Genomic DNA, 14,760 nt, shown 5'->3' on the forward strand with positions numbered 1-14,760 from the left:
TTTGATAGATTTACTGTAACCCTTAAGCATAAGCGCTTGTCAGTACGACAAAAAACGTTCACAGAGCGTCTGCATGTACATTAGATGCCAGAAGATGTCTTTTGACCTCAAGTGATTCCTTTGTGTTGTTTATGCATTCATACAAGAACATTTCCATCTATATGACAGTCGACATAAGATCACATTAATTAATAAAGGTGAAACGGTCAGCTGTGCACTTCGTCGAGCGGTGATAAATGGAGGTACTCTTTTCAGTTCTGACGGCAGGAAATTATGGTTCCGACCCTCAGGTGATGGAGTGACCTTCAAAGCTAATTATTGGAGAAAAACAAACACTCTTTATTGGGTCTAAATTAAAAATGGATGATGTGACTTGCTTGTAGGTTAAGATGAAGTCACTGTTTCATTTGAAATGGAAAAAAAAAATGAAATCAAACAATTCCTTTCTTGTATTGCATCTGCTTTATACACACCATTTTTAAGGTATGAAAAACCAGAGCATAATCATACAGTGAACATGTGCTAATATTCAGTATCTTATTCTACCACATTAGTGTTATCAAAAATATATATATTTCCATTTCCTATCGAGCTTTATGTCCCGTCAGCTACATTATAATATCCCATTTTTTCACCCCCCCCCCTCTTCTGTTTTAATTAAGAAAGGTTGTTCTAACTAATAATAAATTGCCTAGTTGTTGGCAATCCAATACCACCGTCTGTCAAATTACAGTGGAAATTTGTGACGATAAAAGCCGATCACTTCATCAACCTCGAAGATTCTGCTGTGGAGTGAACGATTACGAACATTCTCAATTAAAAACAGCAAACCGAGGTATTGATTTCTTTGTGTTCCAAGTGACATGAGTTTATCCGATTGTAATCAGCTGTCAAACAGTTCATTAGACCAAAAATCTGTTTGATACATGTGTATGACTAATAACTGCGCACGCCACAGCATCCCCATTTCTCACAGATGAACTCTAATGTTATGAAATAATAAATGTGTAACTAAATCCTCCAGAAAATGCTGTGCTTATTGTCTGAGTTTTTAACATTTGGGTGAGAATTAAGGATTTCCTGAATATTAACAGTATTGTTCGTGTTTCAATCTTTCACTGGTGCCATAATATCTGTCTTTTCTTTACTTAATAGGGACGCAAATTCTCAATCCTAATTTTAAAAACAGCAGTTTTAACAGAAAGTCAAAGAGACATAATTCAGAATTCCGACCGCCCACTGGATTTGCTGAAGCCGCAGGCAATTCACTCTGCCTTGAGAAAAGCCTATGCAACCATCTCGTTTGACAACCAAATCAAACACAGGTGATAAATGTCTGCTCAGATTAAACAGAGCATCTGATTATGTGTCAGGGTGTTATATTCCTCCAGTGAGGTGTAACAGATGTCTGACCAGCCAATCTGTTTAATCACACTTTTTGGAATGACATCCAGTTAACACAGTATCCCTTGATACACTATGCTAAGCTAAGGGACAGATTGCTCCGTTGAAGTCACAAGAACATGAAATCCTACGCTCCGGCGCTGCAGCATGTGGGGGTGTTTTCAATTGTTCCTTCACAATGTGTGGTTTGCCTCAATCAATTGCCACCTCTGGCTATTCTATTATGCTTATATTGCCAAGCCTTGTTGCAGTCCTACGGGTAAAATGTGCTCGCCAGCAGATATGTGTTGTTCCTGTCCCTCACCACTCCAAACAAGCAATGGTCTATAGGCTGTCACTGCAAGCAAAGGTGCAGATGAGTAACATATCATCCAATAATCCTATTTGGTATGATAACAGCAAATAGGATTACACCCATACTTCTAACAGGTCTTGTAGTCTGAGTGACATAGACATCAAGGTATAAGGAGGTAGCGCGTGTGCCAAAATACTAAACCCAGATGTCAAAGATGTCTTCAACTCTAAACATTCACTCGCTTAAGCATCTTAGCATTTAGTGATACCACAGATACAGAGCTTGGATTTCAGATATGCCAGGAAGGACTTGAGAACTGTATATTGGATTTAAGAGATTTAACAGATCTATTTAGTTGCTCTCTGGGGAGAAGCGGTAATCTACAATCAGCTCTGATCCAGAGTCTGGGTGGAAGGATTATAAAGGTGTTTTGTGAATGTTTCTTAATATTACTTACTCAAAGAAGGTTGTCCATCCATTTTCGTTCGTCTTAGTTGCTAGAAGCCCGGAGCTTCCATGGTAGGTCATTACAGCTAGTTCTTGACCCTGGGCGGCAACGGTTTTAAGGGCGTTGTTGGTGCCAATGGTGAACCAGAATGTCTGTCCATCGGGGACCATCAGCCACAGAGGCAATCCTGTCGTGTCTCGTCGGATGATTACTGTGTTTTTGTTCTTATCAGTAATGCTGGTCAGATCTCCTGCTCCTGTGTAAGTCAGATTGTACAGGTGGTCTCCTGTAGTCAGACTTTGTGTGAAAATGTGGCTGCCGTTAGAGTCAAACAGATAGAGTTCATCGTTAATGGGAGAGGACACCTCATACATGCTGAGGGGATTCAGATAGGGCTTGTTTTTGCGCACGTAGCGGATGCGAATGTTTCCCAGATCTGCGACATAAAGCTCCCCATCTGGACACACTGCCAGAGAAGAGGGCGCATTGAGCTTAGCATCCTTGGCGTAGCCTTCATCTCCAGAGTAACAATCACAGTTGGCGTCATTCTTGCAGTCGCAGCCACTTGGTGCCCCTGCAACCAAGGAGATCTCTCCATTGGTGGACACCTGTCGTACTCTGTTTATTTTCTTTTCATCGGACTCAGCGATGTACAAAATGCCATTGTGGGACACGGCTAGGGCATTGGCGGACTCCAGGGTGGCATGGATGGCCACTTTGCTCATGAGGAAATGGTCAATCCCAGGCACTTGGCAGTGCATTGGTCGGCCCGCCACGATACGGACTTGATGGTTTTCTGAGATCTGGAGTACTACGTTGTTGTCCAGAACATATAGGGAATTATCCATGGGACTCACTGCCAGGTCTGTGGGCCACTCAAGCCGCACCTAAAAGGAAAAAGAAAACACCAAGAATATCAGCCTCAGGTCACAAAAAACAGAGCATACTCTTATTGATCCACACATTTTCACTTTATCTGAGGGAAACAGTCCCTCAAGGGAAGAATCATTGAAAACTGCTAACAAAAAAGATAGGCTGCTGTGAAAAGGATGGACTATCTCATAGCTTATGCTGGAAGCAAAAACATTTTTTGAAACGATGTATTATCTGATAAGAAAGAGGATAGCAGCTGGCGTGCTGTTAGAATGGGGAAACACAAAAACATGATTTTTAGGATCAGAAATGATAAGAACAGCAGTGAGGAAGGGCAGAACAAGGAGAGATCATTCAAATGATCAGATTAAATAAAAAAAAAGCACACTGCAATTGATCATGAAAAGTCTGGACAGATACATTAAGGACTGGGCTTCTGCATCCTTCACCTCTACTGAGTCACTGTTTCTCACTCCTTGCTTTGGGTTATTAATTTTGTAATGACAAGAGATTGCACGAGTCCTTGAAAAGAAACTGGAGCACACTTAGCGGATGAAAGCCGAGCCTGCCTCTGGCCTCCTAAATTATGACTTATTGTTCTGCTAACAATGTATCAGGCTTTTAACAAATTGGAATGATTGGATTCATCCAATTTACTGGTCTCCCTCTCACTTATGATCCCAGGAGGATCTCTTAGGAACATAATATGAAGTGCCATATTTCAATAGAAGCCTTGGAGCACCAACAAAGGAGACTGATTAAAACCTGGACCAAAATACAAAGAAAGGTTCAAGTTAAAAGTAACCTATTATATGATAGCACCCTTAACATTGTTTTGGATACTTTGTCCTCAAATTGGAGTTTGGGAAGGTGAATAAATTCATGTAGCTGTTACTGTGGTTGATAAATTTGTCATTATGGATTTGCAAGTTAGATATCATACATATTATTAGCACTAGGGCCAGGTCATGTGTACTTTAATTTCATATGAAATAAATGGTGACAGTTGAGCACCGTCAAAGAAACGCATTCCAAAAATCACACATGAACTTTGTCATAAAAAAAAAGAAAATCACAATTTCCAACGTGAACTTGAACTAACACGCGAAAATGTCATATGTGATTGGCTTTTATCACATGTAGATTAGAATTTCCACATGAGCAAACAAAACAAGGCTAATTAAATCACATGAACGTTGCCTCTTAGCTTGTGAATTCAACAATTTCACATGTAAATTAAAATGTTAATGTAACTTTTTTTAAAACATAGACAAACATTTCCATGAAAGAAATTTTCATTTTCACAATTCACAATTTTGTGAAAATGAAAATTTCTTTCATGGAAATGTTCGTCTATGTTTTAAAGAAAGTTACATTAACATTTTTGTTCATACTCAATTTTGTTATTCAAAAAAAAAATCACATTTTCTTGCTGTCAATCTAGATTGTATTCTGTGGGTAGGCTAAGTGAGTTGAAAGCTAAAAATAAAAATAAAATACACCAATGCAACATGATGAGTTCAATTTGTGAGTGTGCATAACTCTAAAGTGTGGACAATAGAGATGCTATTTGCCCAGTCATTCAAAATAAATTCACAAAAAGCTTTTCAGTAAAAAAAAAAAAAATGCTGGCTTTTGAACTAGCTACCATGTGGGGATTTAAATGCCTCAGAGAAGTGGTTTACACTGATAAACGTAGGGGGGGAAAAAGGCGAGGGTTAGGAAGTAAATTTAACCTCTTTTGACGTGTTATTCTGCATTACATAGCACGAAAAACTGGGGTCCTGAAACAAAAAAATATGACAGTCGTGCACAGAGTAGCAGGTTTCTCACAGCAAACAGCTTTCTGATAAGTGTCTGCAAGCACTCTTAAAGGTTTTATTTACCTGCCATCAGCACATATCCTTAATTTTCTCATTTAAAGGTCAATGCTGACACAATGATTAACCTATAATTGACATGGCATCACTTGAATGTTTCTACACTCCTGGCATTGGTCACGCTCTTGAATCCGAAGCCACTTTTTACAAGCAGAGCACTTGTTCACCTTTGATTGAAAAACAGATTTGAGCATCACTCACAGCTCACATCCCATAAACCTCTCATCATCCCATCATCCCATCACTACCCCCCCCCACACCAGAAGACAGGAGAGGTTTATATAATAGGACACGAACAACAAACAGGAAACTGGCAGTGGATACATGTCGCCTTTCAGTGAACAGAAAATGCATTTACTTGGGAAATGAAGGGGAGACTTTCAATTTCTTAAAACCTATTTCTTGTCAACACTGGTGGTTAAATATTTCATGAGCCAGAGTGTGGAGTGGCTCGGGGGAGCTGCCTGTAAGGAGGTTTTCACGCCACTCTGACTGATGAGGGGATATTTCCCGAGCTGCTGTCCCATATGCTGTAACCCGATCATACCCTCCCCTTTATACTGTGGGGCAGCTGTCAGTAGTGCCCGCCTGACACGGCCGCTACCAGCAAAAGAAATCCAAAATGCGCTCATCAGCCAAAGACGCGAGCTGTGGATTTGCACCAACGCAACGGAAAAACTATTTTTAACTGTGTTTGAACTTGTATTAGCACTATAATGGAATTTTCCATTAGCATCTCTTCACTCTTGGCCCATACCAGCATGATGCCTGTCTGACGAAGAGTTATGTGTCATTATTTGAAGTCCCTCTCAGATTTGAATTGAATGTCACAGTCAGAGCCCTGATAAAGCTTCCTGAAGCTGCTGACACCCTCGAACGACGTTCAAGTGATCTTGTTTTAAGAAGCGGTTTCCCTCTGTTTGAGTCTGAACTCAGCGGGGGATGGAGAGAAGATTTTCAAGCTTGGAACAGTAAATGGAACACATCTCTGAAATAGCAAGGACCTAAGGCCTTGGTACAAACAAATTAAGACATTCTTGAACGAGGTCAAACTCGTGTCCTTTCCGTGATAATAAAAAGTAAGATGAAGGAAAGGTCACAGAGCTGCACTTTGAATTAAGAGTGAGTTTTACTGCAGCACACTCACTCCTCATCAGAGGGGAGAGAAAAATTAGATTTTTTTTTGCCTAGAACAGGTGAGGTACAGCAAAAGTAATGACCACAGTGATGAGCCTTCTCCAGAGAAACTCTGGTCCTAAGTGAGGGGTTGGGGAGTGTTTGAAGTAGGAAGCTACGTGCGCTGGATGAATTTTTAATGGATGCTTTTTACTGTCTGAGTGTCTCTGGCAGTGCTTGTGCGATTTGTCATCGTTGTAGAGCTGCAGTCAGTCTGCCTCTGTCCTCGCCGCTGTGGAGCTGGGGTGGTGAGCATCTATAGGTGCTTGTGTTTGTGTGCGCGGGGGGGGGGAGTACGGGTCATGAGGGGGATGGAGTCCCCCCCGGGGCTGGAAATGGGCAGCTGGAGGCTTTGCTCCCTCCGCTGAATACATCATTTCAACACAGAAAGCTTCTCTCCACTGGCATCACAGGCCCCCTCAGGACCTGTTTGCTAGTCGTACTCGATTTCATACACGATGGGGCATGGTGGATGCACATGAAGCAGGGCGAAGACATCAATCAAATCTTATCATTAAAGCCCATGGTCTTGTTTTGGGAGTAAAACTAAAACAATTACAGATACTGTAGACAACTCGTACGATCCATTTTTTTTGGGGGGAAGGGGGCGGAGCGGGTTGGGGGGTCATGGAGGAAAAAAAACAAAACTAATTTGTGTGCAAATTAGTAAATCCTTCTGTCCATTAAATAATTTGTAGACTCGATTTAATAATTTGTGTGAATGGATGACTTCATTCATGCTATGCATTTAATAGCCAATTGTTTTTGGGTCGAGACACCTTCTTTAAAGCTTTGTCTTTCTCTCTCTCGCCACCCAAACAAAGCAACAAAGCCATTAATGGGGGAAAAAAAAGGTACAGTTGCCGTATCGTTAACTACACTGCCTCCTCACACAGGACATAGTCTGAACACCAGGCTTTTTTCACATTCCTGCTCGAGGACAAAAGCCACAGTTTGTTTGGCTTCAGTTGCTGGAGACGTGCACACACAGAGCCCCCTCCAAAATTACAAAACACCTTCGGGTAGCTTCTAAATAAACAGTTATTACAGCCACTGAATGAGTGAACCTCGCTCTGTGGCTGCTGAAGGGCCTGAGCAACTCAATATTTTTCACTGCTCCCTGAATTACGATATATTATGCCAGATGAGGCTGTAGCCTGATCTTTGCCTAATAACCCGACTGTCAACTATAAATTAAAACAAATGGCATGATTCAGAGTTGCACGTATACACAGTTAACTATCATGTTAATACTGTCGGTAAATTGAAAATTCAGTGCTCACAGATGTGTCTAAGATACAAAGAAAGCTCAGTCCAGCATGACCTCTTATACCGCTGACCGGTTAGCTCATCTAAACACAGCCGAGCACAGTTTCCACTGTAACCGCATGAACGAAAGAGATACCCCACGCCAGATCCACAATAATAAAAACAAATATGAATTAGATCAGATGATAGATCAGATGCACAAAGCCCTCCACCATTTCTTCTTTTCTTTTAAAATCCTGCTGTGATTTAATCTAAACTGCGGTCCACCTACCAACCTAGATCTGATGGTGTTGTCTGAGATGAGTTATCCGACTGTCCGTCATAACTAAACCAACAACGCTTAATGGTTCTGAGCACATAACCTGGTTATACAGGCACGTTCACCATGGTCTATGGAGCAAACTGTATCCTCAGGATAGCTGCAACGTCTGGTTTTAGTAATATTTCAAACTAGCCAGACTCACCACAAGGAAACAACCGCTGCTGTAACTACTTAGGTTGAAATTTATAATGTCAGGGAAAAAAAAACCAAACAAACTGCCAATGTCGTACTGTAGGCTGCTACAGAATGCAAAAAAATATTTATCGTCACCTCTGTGGAGAAGTTACTGAGCTATAGAGAGTGATGTGACCCCGGTGCAGCGTCCTTGCCTGGGGGGTGTGTTGTGTCTGGTGTAGTGGTCTGGTGCATACTGTATGTGAGGCATACCTGTGTATGTGCGTGTACATGTGTCTGTGTGCATCAGCGAACATGTGTGCATGAACTGGGAGCCATTGAGGTTATAGGTCATCCTTGTCATCCCCCTACAGCTATAGGTTGAAGGCTCTTTGCACTCGGGGCTGTGTGGCCACTTGACACAGACATGAAAGCTCCCCTCTGCTACCGTGCCACGTCTGGTTTCAGCGTGGCTCTGTTAACAGGTTCCGTGGTTATTTCTCTTCCTTTGGGTGTCCCTTTAACTGCTCATTTTCCTTTTCTATTAATATGTGCCTGTAACTCATGAGGTGATTTAAAGCTTGTCATTTGCCAGGCTGGCGCAGCTGTGATTGGGAATGCTTTCCCGAATTCATAATAATCTGGACCAATGAGATTTATCTCAGCGAATCCAGACCATCCTTGGTTTAATGAATTGGACATCCCCCTCCATGGTCAGAGAGGCTGTTTTGCAGAAAATAAGTGCAAATTAATTTCATTATTTATTTCATATGCACTGCACTGGAATGGGATTTGAAAACTACATAAATGCTTTAAGAGCTCTGCTTCTCGCTGTCTTTACCAGTCTTTGAATATTGATTCAAAGGTATAGTATGTTTACGTTTTAACACATACTTTTTTAGTTATTTTGCTGCCTTTCTGCATGACAAACGTGGTGAGCAGTAAAGATCTAACCTGAGCTGAACTCCTTCAGTCGTCTACATTTCTGACAATGGTTTGTGATATTGGTTTGCAGACATTACTTTACTTTATTGGTTTAAGTAAACACAGGAAAACAGTATTCAGTCTGAAAACCCACAGAATGCTAACTGCCTTTAGGCTCTTACTGCCTTCTTCTACCTTAGCATCCGTTGCGAGCATTGCGAATCTAAAAACTGCAGGCAATTAACAAACATGGATCAAAAGTAGACCAAGGACCACTAGATCTGAAGAGCCTCCAGCTATTAAAACAAAAGCTCACATGGGGGTGTGAGCATCCCGGAGACCAGGGTCAGTCAAGGAGACTCGTGTAGGTTGAGAGACAGGAAAACACATGCCGGCTGCCTGGGTCAGAGAGGTCGTACCTGAGAGATGTCCATCACGGCATCGCAGCTGAGAGGTCGGGCAGAGGTCAGGTCATTAAAGCCCAGAAGAGTGGAGATGATTCCGTTCTGATCAATCCTGCGAATCATGGTCCCGTCCACAAAGAAGATTACACCATACTTATCCACCGTGATGCCTGCGGAAGAAAAGTCCCCCAACGGACAGAGGAGGAAAATAGCCATCAGTTATTTTGTTCATCTGTGACTTAATGTGAGGACAGAGCACCACTTAATGACAATTAAGCACTACTCACTGCAATAAAAATTAAAGACTAATCACGGCAATGAAAACTAATGCGAGGATTGATTTTTCAGAATCGATAACGGAGAACAATAGAAACATCAAAATAGATGAGGAGCACTGTACATATTGATTCAATTACACAACAGAAATTTCATCGGCGCAGTCTCTTCCCTCGTGCTCTCTCGCCTCAAACAGCAGTGCAACTGAGGATACTAATCTCAGCAATGCACATCTCTGTATGTTTCTATTACTTCAGGGTCTGTCAAACAATATTTAAGCGGCCATGAACATCTAGTCTGCAGTAGTTATGGAAGAAACATTCTATTTTCACTATACAATTCATGTTTTCCCATTTTGTAGTGGTGCTTCAGTGTTATTTCAGTACATGTGATTCAGAATGTCAGCCCAATGGAGGACAAACAGTAAGCATGTGATCTACTGACTAATGCATCATCCAGATACGGAGCAACAAGGAAAGGAAGACCCTGGAAGCGGATTGTATGCTATAAAAACACAAGAGTTTTAAAATGACTGAAGCTACTGAGTTGTATGTTTGTTAGTGATGAGTACGATGAGGAAGATAATGCATTAAAACTGAAGAGTATTGATCTAGCCTCTGGGACTCCTGTCTCCAACTACAGCTGCGACTAATGATTATTTTTGTCCACGGTTAATCTGTTGATTAGTTCAACACACAATCGATCAGTTGCCGGTCTAAAAAATGTCAAAATGGGGGAAAAACATAGATGAGTGTCTCCCAAGGCCCAAGATGACATCTTGAAATATTCTATTTTGTACCCAACACAAAGATATTCAGTCTCCTGTCATAGAGGAGTAAAGAGCCCAGAAAATATGAATAATTTTGAATTTCATTTCTAAAGAAATTACTAAATTATTCATCGACTATCAGAGTAGTTGCAGATCAATTTAATAGATGGCAACTAATCCATTTAAATGAATAATTGTTTAAGCTCTTCAACTATCCATTACAGCAATCTAGTCTATTTAAAAAAGAAAAAGATAAACCTCCAAGATCTCTAACTGACTTGAAACCACACACTACATTGGTTACAATAACATCCATACAATACCTCTCGGGTTAGTGAGAGTGGCCTCAACAGCCTTTCCTCCATCCCCACAGCGAGCGTCATCATACGGGAGGCACTGGTCACCAGTCCCTGCCACCAGCTCCAGATTCTTGGCCACATCTTTCACAATGCGCAGCGATTTCACCTTGAAGACCTTCCTGCTGCTGGTGTCCGAAAGGTACACAGCACCGTTCACCGGACTGGTGGCCAGGTAGTACTTATGAGCGGGGCTGTTGCTGAGAGAGGGGGAAAAGAGAGGATGAAGCCTGAGTCAATAAAGCTGGAAGGGCTACAGCGCTTTCAATAAGAAACATTGTGTAATACAATTAACATGGATTCAAAAGCCATTTAGAGAGTCAATTGGGCACAATTACAGTTTAAACCAAGGACATGGAAAAAGAAAAAAAATAGAATGAGATTAAACATGGCAAAATAGAATGAGATTAAACATGACATAATGGTGGAGCTTAGAACTCATCTACAATACAGTCAGCTTAGTTAGAAATCCCTGTTGTCAAAAGAGCGTGGAAACTCCACTCTGAATAAATGTGTATGTGACATATACACAAACAAATAAGAAGCAAAAATACTTTTTATGTGTATAGATACAGATGTCTAGTCTCTTTCAAATTATGAAAAAGCTTGTGATGCTGGAGGGGATCCAGAGAAACGAAGGACCACTGGGACTAGGTCCGTGGGGTACACTGGATCCTTTGACAGAAAGTCTAATTACTCCCCCATCCCTGGCCCGAGAAGTCTCTGTGATACAATCTGAAAACAACAGTGAGAAACCAAACAGTATCTATACAGTAGCAGTACGCTGGTTAATGTCAGAGGAAGTACAAACAAGTTGGCTTTGCCGTTCACCTTGGGACTTTTTTTTTTTTTAGAAAAATACAAATGCAAAGTGAAAGCGGCAATCCAAACACACAATGCATCCATCAGTCTGAGATTCATGCACAGGAAAAAAAAACCCCAAAAAAACATCGTATCAAACTTCCAACCAAGTCAACAAAGTAATCCTTCATACCCACAGGAGGTTGCCCAACCTGACAGACAGACAATAGAACCAAATATAACCAATCCTGCTGTGGCGGGATGTATGCAATCTATTGGCATGCTCCAGACAGAATAGGTGTCAGAAAACACAGAAAATAAAGATGACTGTAGACAAATCCATAGCAGTACAAATGAAGTGACAGAGGGAGCTGTATGAGAAAGTATGAGAAATTGTAACTAAAAACACCTAAGCCTGATGGCATTAAACATTACCGGATGGCAGAAACTATACGCGTGTATTTTGAAAGTGGCGGACTTGACTGACAGATTTGACAGGCTTGTCTCTGGTCCCATAAATACTGCACATGGCACAGATGGTACTTGGATATGATGTCTTTTCTCTACAGGTGCCACCAGCGTGAAAAAAAACAGCTCAATGATTCCTTTTATAACTAGTTCTATTTGTTGATTGTGTCCAAATTCATCAACAACAATTTGGCTTATCTACGATGTGGCTAAATCATTTCAAATATAACGAATCCTTTTAAATTGAACATCGTTGGGTTTTTGACCGTGGCCAGACAAAGCAAAGAATTAGAAACCAGTTTAGCAATGCAGTTATTAGTGGAGTTTTACAGAATATCAACTGGTCAACAATAAAACAACACCAGTTGACACAATCTGAGGTGGAGGAACAGAAGGTGGACAGAACTTTAACTGTCGCTGTATTTAAGGTATTTAGAGAAGGAACGACTGCAGTAACACAGTATCTCCAGCTCAGACAGGCCTGCTGAGGGTTTAGTCCAATTATATTGCAGCTCACTTTTAAACAGCCTCTCAGAGCCAATTGAGGACTCTTGTATTTCACCTACCCCTGGTTATTCCCAGCTACATTTGTTAACTCTTTACTGGTTGCATTTGAGACCTTTTTGACGAAAATTGATGATAGTTATTAAAAAAAATATGATAATTCTGCTAAAATTGATTGACTATTTGACTGCTCCTTGGGATTCTTAACTGCCGGGTTGTGAAAGCCCTAGTTAGCGCCACCTTAGAGATGACCACAGTTATCAGGGCAGGGTACAGCACAGTTCTGCCAGACTTGATAAGCATTATGGAAAAACCTGTCAGCAGGGCGTCATTCAAAGTGGATTAAGACAGAATTTCAATGATAACCTTGAGGGTTCTTTGAGGGCTTATGGTCAGTATGACAGTGCCAAACCATATATTTTTTTAATACAACAAGAAGGAGGACCAGTGGGTCTGTGGGATTGTCAACTCCAGCACATAATTTTAAATGACAATTGACCTTCAATGAATCAGTGATGACAGGACACTGCAGAAAACCTCAGGCGCACATGTCACTATCAGCCCACTGACCAAGTTGACTGATGTGTTGGTCTACAGTATGTTTCCAGGTACAGGCAGCTGGCTTAGAAAAAGCGACTGCTGTCTCTGAGTAGGTCAGTGGCAAGGCTCAATAACTGGAATCCACTTTGCATTTTATCTGAAATGTGCAATCAGCTGATACCTTATCGGCTCCCCGTTGCATGTAGAACAGTGTTGGTCCCCCACCGTGTTTGAAACTATGAGGCGTTATTCCCTGACCTTGAGCTATGGCCACATACTCCATCTATATTCACTGACAACATCTAGTTTGTTGAAGATAATTGGATTTTGCAGCATGCTGGCACGGCAACGGAGTGAGCATGGTTGGAGTGGATGGGGACATCCTTAGTAGGGGGTCAATGAACATTGTAGTGAGATCAGCCACCTCCGAGCCCTATCGCTCGCTCACACATGAATAGGAGGCAGCCACCCGTTTTATACAGACACATGCTGTGTTTTCCTGGGTAAATCTCCTCTTAACATGCAAATGCATTTGGAGTACGGAAACCAAAGGGACTGAGCTTTGATGTTTTCTTTCGTTTCAGTGTGTGTAAGGATGTTACCGTATTTTTTTCCACAGGGAAATATTTCATATATTATGAAGAGAAAAAGGAAAACGACTAATAATTGTTTTCATGAACGATTAACTTGCTGATTATTTTCACGTTTTGTCTATGAATGTAGACAAAATCACAGTTTCCCCCGAGACCCAAGTGACGTATTCAAAATGTTTCTTTTGAAAGAAAGAAAGGCAGCAAATCCTTGCGTGTAAGAAGCTGGAATCAGCAAATGTTTTTTGCTTAAACACGCGACTGAAACGATCAATCGATGACTGCAACAGTTGACAATTCATCTGCAGTTGAAGCTCAGCTGAGAAAATATAGTTATGGAGAGACAGAAAAAAACAACAGAGAGCTTTTGAGTGTTTTGTTAATATGCCCATTCGGAAAATAGAGGCCAGTGACCAGCAGCACTTGGCTTTTCCTCCTCAGCCTGACGATGTGTTCGCTGGCAAGTCACGACCCTCTGATAGAAAATCAATTTATAGCCCTTTATCTAAGACATGGTATCTAAAGACAATACACAGAGGCTTTCCTTACCTCCACCTGCCAAGGATAAAATCTTACACAACAACTGGTTCTATATAACACTCTGAAATGTTGAGACTCCTCGACAGATTGCAATCCTTTACCATTTTAATTAAAGACATGCATTTAGAAAGGGCACGATGCTACATTACTGAATACTTCACACATGTCTCATTGTACTATACTGGAAACCTTCATTTCACCCCATTGTCAAACCTGAGGAAGTGTGGCCATCAATCAGCTGCGTTCTCTCTTTGCAATCACGCACACAGACGCAAACAAACTGTAATGAACGAGGCTCCGAATCCGGAGATTAATTAAACTCAGGAGAAATTTAAACCACTAAATCAACAGCTTTATCAAGATGGAAATGAAAAAGTCAGTATCTTAAGATATGATCTTCTAGCAGCTCACAAGTGCATGTCTGAAACGCGCTCAAAAGGTCACTTCTGCGTCAAATGGATGTGGATTCAACCCTTCTTCTATATTAATTTAATTGCTTACCTATGCCTGAAGTCTTTATTTCTGTCAGTTTGCCAAACGCAGCAGAAAATGAGAGAGAAGGAGAGGAAATGTTAGTTGTTAGTGGATAGAGTAAAAAAGAAGAAAACAGTGGTTAGTGGAGAACAGTTGTTAAAAGAGAATCATGACAAAACATTAAATTTCTTATCTACTCAAACTTGTCTTTGCTGACATTAAGTAAGTAATTAATCTTGTCCTGGACCGTCTTCTGCTAAGACCCCATTACATCCACTTCAGCCCCTATCAGGGCCAAACTCCAGCTGATACAGGTGGATGAGAGAACCAGGA

General features: G+C 41.2%; 1 protein-coding gene across 15 annotated transcripts in view; it reads right to left on the minus strand.

The window, feature by feature from the left end:
- The window catches only part of tenm4 (teneurin transmembrane protein 4), a 157,060-nt gene that overhangs the window by 24,751 nt on the left and 117,549 nt on the right, over positions 1-14,760 (minus strand). For 10 of the 15 annotated variants that reach the window (XM_030396579.1, XM_030396665.1, XM_030396639.1 and 7 more), the window contains 4 exons: positions 14,455-14,475; positions 10,478-10,710; positions 9,125-9,279; positions 2,157-3,034 (listed from right to left, as the gene is read on the minus strand). In XM_030396579.1, coding sequence (XP_030252439.1) covers positions 2,157-3,034; positions 9,125-9,279; positions 10,478-10,710; positions 14,455-14,475 — 1,287 coding nt within the window. The remainder of the gene's footprint in view (positions 1-2,156; positions 3,035-9,124; positions 9,280-10,477; positions 10,711-14,454; positions 14,476-14,760) is intronic. The other 5 variants (XM_030396680.1, XM_030396672.1, XM_030396630.1 and 2 more) reach the window with 1 other exon arrangement.

This window comes from Sparus aurata, chromosome 2, assembly GCF_900880675.1.
Source record: "Sparus aurata chromosome 2, fSpaAur1.1, whole genome shotgun sequence".
In the NCBI taxonomy this organism is placed as follows: Eukaryota; Metazoa; Chordata; class Actinopteri; order Spariformes; family Sparidae; genus Sparus; species Sparus aurata.